Source organism: Apaloderma vittatum, unplaced genomic scaffold, assembly GCF_000703405.1.
Source record: "Apaloderma vittatum isolate BGI_N311 unplaced genomic scaffold, ASM70340v1 scaffold29463, whole genome shotgun sequence".
Classification (NCBI taxonomy): Eukaryota; Metazoa; Chordata; class Aves; order Trogoniformes; family Trogonidae; genus Apaloderma; species Apaloderma vittatum.
In genome coordinates, this window is record NW_009706854.1 from 1 (window position 1) to 9,371 (window position 9,371).

The 9,371-nt window shown below is 46.4% G+C and overlaps 1 protein-coding gene across 1 annotated transcript; it reads right to left on the reverse strand.

The window, feature by feature from the left end:
• Positions 1 to 1,416: 1,416 nt before the first annotated feature.
• Positions 1,417 to 7,601, reverse strand: CAPZA1 (capping protein (actin filament) muscle Z-line, alpha 1; the record flags this gene model as incomplete). The annotated part of the gene is made up of 9 exons (XM_009865958.1): positions 1,417 to 2,102; positions 2,660 to 2,722; positions 3,296 to 3,367; positions 3,865 to 3,943; positions 4,357 to 4,436; positions 4,844 to 5,050; positions 6,308 to 6,371; positions 7,212 to 7,263; positions 7,538 to 7,601. Coding segments are annotated over 9 exons (822 nt in total), but the record flags the coding sequence as incomplete, so codon positions are not given.
• Positions 7,602 to 9,371: the final 1,770 nt, after the last annotated feature.

Sequence of the window (9,371 nt, forward strand, 5' to 3'; positions counted from 1 at the left end):
ACAGGAGCCGGGAAGGGGCTGTAGAGAAGGCTGGGGCAGAAGGGCCAGGCAGGAGTGAGTCGGCCAAAAGGGTGATTAGTGGAAGATTTGGAGAAGGACAAAGATAGAAACGGTCTTAAGGCTGGAACAAGGGTTGGTGAACCGCTTGCAGCACAACTAGCAGAGCGGGCAAAGAGTAGCCTTGAGGCCGATAAAAGCTGAGCTGCGCGCTCGGCCTTATCTTGGGCGCCGCATTCTTGGAATCGCTGCGGCGCTTGTCTGCTGGCCATGGCCACGGCACCTCAGGGGCTCGGCCACGGCCCCTTTCATCTGCCCTGGGCGCTGCGGGCGGGGAGGACGCGGACGCCCTCCCCAAAACAGGGGCTGGCAGCGGCGCTGGCCTTGAGCAGCTGGAAGGAAGTTTTTAGACCTCCAGCTCCCTGGTCTGCGCGGCGGGAGCAGCACTGGGGCTTGCAGGCAACACCAGCGCCCCTCTCCAGCTGCCACCTCTAGATCTGCCCTTGCCAGGAGCGAGACCGCGAAAAGTACAGACACAAATGGCTTTAAAACAAAGAGATGTGTATTTCTACCAGACTATTTGGTACAGAGGATACCTGTAGGATGAATGGTCAGTCTCAACAGCAAGTACAAATATATTTTATTTAGACAAAACTTCTTGTAAAGGATAGACACGCTTATTTTGCAGCATTAATCTGTAAAACCTGAAGCGTAACGCACAGGTAGTCCCATCGCTGTCTTCCCAGCCTCTCTCTTTGTGTATTTAAAAATAGGAAGCCACTAGCCAGTTTAAAAACCAGAACCTGCAAGAAGGCCCAGTGAAAACCCAGTGCAAAGTGAGTTCACCAAAGGGGTTTCCTTTTGCAGTGAATCCATGTCCCGAGTTCTGACAGAAAGGCTGACACGTGCCCCTGCAACTTCCCCTTAAGAGAGACTGGTAGGATTGTTATTTTTGGTTTTACGGAGAGGGGGGGAAAAGTAATAGAGCAAGCATTTAGAGAGCAATGAAGAGATTAATTCCAAAATCGCCTTTGAGTATGACAAGAAACTGGCCACAACTGAGACAAAACAGAAAGGGTTTTTTTCTGTCACTTTGGTGCAAGTTTATTTATTTTGTACACTATCCATCCATACACCTGTGATACAAATTCTATGTACCTGCCACAAAGCATTAAAGCACAACATACCTATTATTCCGTAGACATTTGCATTTTTAACCACCATCCAGCCCACAAGGATCAGCAGTAATTCAACAGAGGAACTTGTAGTTCTGTAAAAATGCAGATGTTTGGTAACCGTACAGACATGAGGGAGGGGAGAGCAAATATGTTCACTTTTAGGGAACATGGCTCAAATCTTCAGATTTAAAAAAAAAAAAAAGGTCCCTGGAAAAGGTGGCTGCATAGGGATTTCTGTAAAGGATCTTGTAAACTCGCTTTATATAGTAAAATCTAAGCCTGCAGGCTTCTCGCTTTGTGGAGGTCAGTAACAAGGATACAGGAGCGCTTTCTGCCTTTTGCATTTATTCTACGTACAGCAGAGCGCCGGGGGCCGTTGGCAAGTTTGACAAACTGACGGGAGTACCTGGACTGCCGTGTGCAGGTGAGGGGCTGCTCTGCACCCTCAGCTCCGTCCGGAGTAGGGCTTCTCCAGCTAGGAAGTTTTCCAACCAGCACAATCCACGATTGAAAACAGCGGTACTTCTGAACCATGGATGTGGCTTAATTAAAAAGACCTACCAAGAAATGCAGTCACAACAGGGAGTTTTTGCAGCAGGAAACACAAAACACAAAGACACCACTATTTGCTCCACAGTTCTCTCTGAGGCTAGAAAACCTGTTAACTTTGAAAGCCCTAGAAAAATGCTGCTCTGGTTTAGAAACCATCTACTTGGCATAGGACCACATTTGTTTGTTTGGGGTTTTTTTGCACACAAACATTTTGTAGAACTCCTTATTTTTGCATTAAGCATTCTGCATTTCTTTGCCGATCTTGTAGCTGAGGATTTTGTTCCAGTCGATCTTGGTGCGGGTGACGGGCAGCTGCCGGCGTAAGGCTTTGAAAGTCGTGTCTGACATAGTCTGGTAGTTCTCGCTGATTGCTGTCTGCAAGGGCAAGGAGATTCAGTTACGGCTGTGGTAAGATGCTCTGAGAAAGCACAACTTGGTGTTAAGGCACTAAACCCCTTCCAAAAGGCAAAGGCACACTATTAACTAGTTAATAACGCAGTCACTGGTGTGTGCACGTAAAAGGGTTTGTTAAATTCCCCCCCGAACGCAGCAGCGTCTCCTCGGGTGCTTCCCTGATTTATCTGCTTCGTGTCTCCTCGCACGCAGGCTGGGACAACGTGAAAAGCTGTCGCACAAATTTCCTCTTCAGTATTTGTATCTGTCACAGAGGAAAACGCTTCGGCTCACCCACTCCCCTTCCAGGCACCATTTTAACTCTTCAATAATCAAGTGTGCCATACAGTTATTTTAATTCAAAGTAGCTTTACGACTATTTTCTTTCAACAAATGTTACTGCTGTTTTCTAAGTAATTCTTAGTCGATACCCGATGCAGCCACAAACAGCATGAGCAGTCAGTTTTCCATGTTTCCATTAGCTGTAAACGGAGACTGATACGGTTCCATCATGTTCATTGAACCACCACTGATCTTACCTGGTACTCGTTTTCTGCATTTTCTATTATCTTAATAAATTCCTTAGCTGTCTGGACATCGCTCTACAAAGGGAAAAGAATAATTGTTGTATGTTTAAGAGCAGCTCAGGAAAGCTAGCCCATGGATTTCTTCCCAAACGATAGGCTGAGCACAGACGAAGGGGACATCGCTGGCAGCTGCTTCCTTTCACTGCTGGGCATGTCCCAGCGAGGCTCCAGGCAGAGCAGAGCATGTGTGTTGGCTGGAGCTTGTGCTCCAAACTGACACAGCGCTGCACCCTAGTGAGCAAGAGGGAAGTAGGCTGTCGTGCTACAGGTTACAGATCTCCCTGGCTGCTGCTCCCTCTGCTGTGCTACAGGGCTGTTTCCCTTGCACACAGACAGAAAAGTGTATTCTGGCCTCTTCAACTGAAACCCGTCAGGTGAGCTTCCAACAGAGACTGTACTTTCTAATCCAGTCTACTTTTAAGTAGTTGAGAATCTGGATGGCCCACGTATTTCTAAACATGACAACCACACTGACTGGTCACCCTAAAATTACATTATTTTAAAGTCAAGATAACGTAGTCGTAGAAGTATATGCTGTGTTAAGAAATAAAACGGCTGCTTTACAGAAAGATCTTTTAGCGTACTTACCGAAACCTGTACAGAGTCCTGGATGTCTTTATGACTAACCAGCTGAACGTTGCCATCTTCATAATAATGAACCTGAACAGAGACAAAGCGCAGGTTATCACGAACACTCATTGTATGATCCCTTGAGCCCCCAAATGCTACCAGAATGGCACGACAGCACTGCTGTGCCGGTCTTCTCTGCTTACGTGGAGGCTAAAAGCAGGATGGATTTTCTAAAAGGTTTCACTCTTTGTCAAGACTGTTCAAGATTATGTTAATGCAGTAAACGCCTGGAGCTGAAATAAGACCAATTATAAAGGAATTCATGGTATAGGTTTTAGCCCTATAAAGTGAGGCAGGCTTGGAGGCGTAAAGGGGGATGCTATCTAATAAACCACAGGCCAGGCTGCAGTCAATGTCTGAAGCATTAGATTTAAGAATTAACTTCCTGAACTGCATAGTTTAACAGCATCTGGACTTGAGAAGGACATCTTGGCTGTATTCCAGCATCTCATTCAGGGTCAGATGCGTTAGGGTAAAAGAAGCACAACGCAGCTTCTCCTGCTGTTGCCAGAGAAAAAGCAACTCACCTGGATTTTGAGCACTGCAGCCACTTGAGCTGTTGGTGGTGTGATGGTAAACTTCCACTCTGATCTCCAGCGACCATTCCTAAAAATAATCAAAGCGTGAAAACTATTTCCAAAAAGCTCTAGCAACAAAAAGAACCAAACCGAGTTGTTTCTGCTGTCTTATAACCAGTATTACAGTGCCCTACACGGCATCCAGTTAAAATTCTGCAGCCCAGCTGAGTGCAACGCAGCTCCAGCAGAGGAGCTCCAGAGTCCGTGAGCTCTGGAATACGTCAGGGGGCATCTACCCAGCTCTGCTAAAGCCTCACGCTCTGCACTGGCCACTGAAGGCTTTAGGGATGTGGGGGCTGCAAGGAAAGACTCCAGAACTGGAAGCAGAACTTCCTGGGAAGCCCAAGACTACCTGCCCTTCAGACTGTGAGAAGGCACAAAGGATGGGTTGGTTTGAGGACTAGAAAAGGAAGAAAATACACTATATTGAAATAGTCTTACCAGAAGTTTTTGGGCTGGAACTGGTGGCTCTCAATACAGGCAATAATTGTCTGCTGCCCATCTATAGATTTACCATAAACCTGTATTTAGAAAAAGAGTTAAAAAAGCCCAAAAGCTGAGGAAAGCCATTCTTAATTTCTGGGGTTTGTAGCACGGTGGGGGCTTGCTATCGCAGTACATCCCTGGGAACACATACCACCAGCTACCTCGTCCAACACCTTCGCTTGCACGTACGTGCAAATAACATCTCTTTTATTAACCATGGGTGTTAAGGTGCTTGGCAGTCATGACTAGGAAAAACAAGGTCTAATCCATCTTTACCGCTGTGTGCACACCAGGATACCTGCACCCTCTTTGGAACTAGTTATTCCGAAGTCAGTGAAAACCCCAGTGAGGGTGGGGAATTCACTGCCCAGCACAAAGCCCTCTCAGGGCACTGGCTGATGTAGAACAACGAACTCTCAGGGGCACAACAGGGATACTCAACAGTGCAGAAGCCGTTGGGGTAATGGTCCTTCACGTAAGCCCTCAAGGCGCTGTCGCAGGCATCTCTCCATTGCCTCAGAGCTGACTCCGAGTCCTCAGGCTGGGGGTCACTTGCTTCTTTCCTCAGATGATCAAACTTAAAAGAGAGTTTGTTTCTTGGGTCTAAAAATCTGCCGTTGCCCAGATCGCCGTGCTCTGTGATTAGGACCTGTGAAAGAAGTTGAAATTAAGAGACGGTCATGCTGCTGTAAAGGCGCTGGTTTGTGATTTTCCCTATTTCAATAGACATCAACGGTTCAGTGAATTTTCACTGAGCTATAATATCACATAGAGAAACAAGAATTTTCAGTAATAATTTCAACTAGGAGTAGTTGGAGTGAGGCCGTAGCTAAACTCTCTGCTCTTTGCAGTGACACTGCACTTCATCTTCCGTCCCAGAAATGGCTGTATTGTAATAACGTAGACATTTAGCTTCAAGTTGGGCATCCTTACAATACCAACAGGTAGTTTTGGTTTTGAAGCTATTTTTGCTGTTTTCCTTCCCCATTTCCAAAAAAAACTAAGACAGTTACTCTGGAATTCACCATTTATGCTCAGGGTTGCAGTAGCTCTCTTTCCTGTCAAGAAGGGTCTATAGACGTGGCTATGCACACCGCAGCACGCAGCAGAGCAGTGCTGCACCCCGTCCCTCTCCATCTTATTCACTGCAATTCTCTGCCTTCCCAAACATTGACTTTATTTTTTCTAACACACACCGTACTGTAACCTTCTCTTGTTAAAGCTATTTCTAGGTACAGCCCTCTTAAAAATATCTGCCTGCCATGAAGGTATCTGGGGCACTAGAGCAGCTAGGTCAGTACTTGCCTCAGAGAGCAGGGATGGCCAGGCCAGCTTTCTATCTGCTGCAGCACTTGCTAGCTGTCTGCAAAAAACCAACCCAAACCAACCCCCTCCCACCCCAAAAAGGCCTGAACCCCCACGTTTTGCTGGCATAGATTGGAGAGTACTAGACTGGCATAATCAAAGGTACAATGTTTTTTTAGGGTAGCTGGGAATGGATAGAACATAAAATTAAAAAACCCCCACAATTAAGCATCTACTGCTGACTCGCAGTAGGAACTGTAAGCAGGTAGGAACTTAAGGATTTGTAAGTAAGCTTTAAATAAACAGTGATCTTGAATAATTCATATTCTAAGTAGAATTCCAGTGACTTCAGCATGGAGCCTCATGTAAGGAACAAGGAGTTTGAGTCACCAGACAGTGCCAGGCAATACTTTAGGAGAACATTTCACCTGTGCTGCTTTTGTAAGACCAGAAGTTTGTTTTGATGACAATGACGTGTGTGGGAAGGAGGAGAGGTGGTAACTTGTGAGAATGAAACTAGCCAAACTCCTGATGAAACAACTTCTTTATTATTTTGGCTGTGTAGTAATACAAGCCTCAAGCATAAAAAAGTTGCTCTTACCTGATCGTCATACCCTTCTATCTTCACCGGCGTGAACTGATCCATGTTATACTGTGCAAATGCACTGTTAAGAATTAAAGAGAATTAAAGAGAACGTGAACCTCAGCTGGGCATGCACATCTATTTCTGACTGAAGAGTAAGTATATGGTGAGACTTATATTACAGAAAATTTCAACTTAATTAGGCAAATAATACACATGAGCACTCTTGGAGGATTTTTCAATGCCTTTTATTGATGATAGCTATAAAAGCCCAGGTCTAAAGCCAGGTTTATTCAGCGAGGACTAGGAAAGTACAGTTCAGAAGCAGAGCAGCAGGCAGCCTGGGGGAGGATGAACAAGCCAAGGCAAAACAGGAGCACCTCGGCTGCCATTTACACAGCAGCAAGGTAAACAAACAGGCAGGCTAATATTTACAAGAATTTTCTTATGTAAAGACCTGCTGACTGTCACCTAGCTTGAAGGAAGATCTTAGCATCAGAAAGCTTGTCTGCATAACTTTTAAGCACCTTCTGCTGAGACTGGGCAAGTAAATAAGATATGTTGAAAGCTTTTTTTTGAGGGCACTTCTTTTTCTAAATTTCAGCCAAGGGTTACTCAGTATTTCAGGCTTCACTTGCTTTACAAATCATGCTTCAACAAGACCAGACTTGCTGCTGCAGCGTTAACACTCCTTGGCAGAGCGCCCTCCTGTCAGTCCTACATGGGCTCCAGAGCACAGACTCCAATTTAGGGCTTTTAGAAAGAACCATCCTTGCCTTTCATTACGTATTTTGTTGGGGGAAAGGAATTACAGAAGATTGCTCTCCAGACAACAGAAGGCTTTGTCGCAGAGGGATGGGTGTAAGGAAATAGAAGCATCTCCAACGGCAATCGGACTTGTGTTTGAAATGTTAGTACTTACTGAGCCGCTCCTTCCCTGAGAAGATTGTCGTTGTTAAGCAGCAGCCGGACATCTGGGGGAGAGAGAGTTCAAAGAGGTTATTGGATTCTTTTCAGCCAGTTTCTCTTTATGCATTCCATTTTCAACTGTGCAAATGCAAACATTATAATGATTACACCTTTTCATTAAGCATATGCAGTCACAGAATGACGGCATGCTTTTCTCTCGCCACTTCTTAACCTGAAAAGCAGCCTCAGCCCCAGCCTTAACCTGACACAGCCTCAGACTCTCCTAACAGATGAAACATGAAGAAAACGCCACCGATCAACTTTTCCTTATTTACTTACCATTGAACACCTCGTTGAATTCTCCAGGGGGCGCATGAGTGATGAATTTGGCAGCTATACGTACCTACAGCGAAGCAGAAAACCAGTTAAAGACAAAAGATAATTTACCGAGTTCATACATATCGCAGCCTATGCTGGAGCAACTCGACGAAAAACCAGCTCTGACGGGGCTGGGAGGTGCCGCTCCCAGTGCGTTTGTGGCTGAAGGAGTGTGAGAGGCTGATGTCCCTAGAAACGGAGCAGTAAATCAATTACATCAGCTGCCATGGGGCTGCTTCCAGAGTTAATTATGCCTCATGGACTTTGAAGAGCCGCTGCTGCGCTCCGAGCACTGAAGGTGCTATGGAGACACGAAGTAAAAAGCTGTGAACAGACAGAAAGGGGGGAGGTGATGGAAAATGCCAAAACGAGCCGCAGCAGTCAGAGCCTCCAAAAACCATCCACATTTTAGCAGGTCCTGGGTCTGGTTTTTTTTCTTTCCTGATCCTCTAATGCTGCCCTGGCCACTTCTGACCCTGAGCAGCAGATACACCCGCTGTGCTGGAAAGATAAAATACATTATCTTCTAAGGAATAACAGAAGTGCACTGGGTTCTGAAACGCCCTGTGCGTGTCCTGCCTTTGTAGAATTCAGGTGTTCGTGTGCTGAAATTAGCAGGAGTTTATGGATTTTGTAATCGAATCTTTCACGGCTCTCGCAGGACCAAAGGGAGTAGAATCATCTTGGAAGACTTGAAACAGGAAATGTCACAAAATTAAACCTCTTGCAATCCGGAGTGGAGAGCAGGAAACGGGCTGTGGGATAATTAATTCTAAGTGCTGAGCATTTAAATCGCTGTCGGTTTGCGAGCTGTTCTGTCTTCAAGCGGTGCCAGCGCAGAGGCAGGATGTGCACCTGCAGAACCATGAGAACAAGGCTCTGTGCAAGCGGCCCCACTTCCCGGCCAGCGCTGCCGCTTCGGGTGGCTCTGCCGCGCGTCTGCACAACCAGCTTCAGGCTCCTCAGCCGGGGAGTGCGTCGGCGGGGACGCGGCTCAGCCCTTGCGCCGGCAGGACGAACTTCAGCCGGCACCAGGGCGCACTGCCGTAGGCCTCCAACTGAAACGAATGCCTCAGCCTGCCTAAAATATGTCCCCAAAGAATCAGGAGGAGAGGCTTGGGGGCGTGGAATGAATTAATTCTGTTGCTTTATTGATTTTGTTGTCGTTGTTTCTTTGCTTTATTTTTGTAGCCTGGGAAACTCAGACTTAAAAAAGGAAACGTGTACACGGTCTAGCCTATCTGAATGGTGATAAAATGGTTAGTAAATCTTTGCTGCCTGTTTCTTTTTCCGATCTTTGCTTAAGATTATCCTTTTCTGCCTGTGCTAGGCACGGACAGATTTCAGTGAGGTGCTCACGACCGTATGAATTCTGTTCTGGAATACTTAGATGACATGAGGCTGTTTGGATTAAAACATTAACTGAAGGCCGAGGGGCACCTTTAATGCTGTCCCTGCTTGTTTCCCCATGAGTGGCACCGTAACGAGCTCAAAGTGGCACTTTAAGGGAAAAAGGAAAGCTGGCTCCAGGCTTGTAGGATCCTTGAAGACCTACGAGCCAGATCGCTAAGAAACGAGGCAAAAAGCTGGATGTAACGTTTTTATGGCGCAGGGGGAGTAGCGGCGGGTTTTTCAGCACCACCCGGCAGGAGAGGCGATCTCTCCATTTACTAAATGAAACCCAACGCTGCTTGCAAGGCTGTAACCTCCCCGCGCTCCTGCGCAAAGGGAACAACCTGTTAATTTCTCCCTTTCCTACAATAAATGTCGCTCCGGTTGCTTCTGCTCGGCCCCT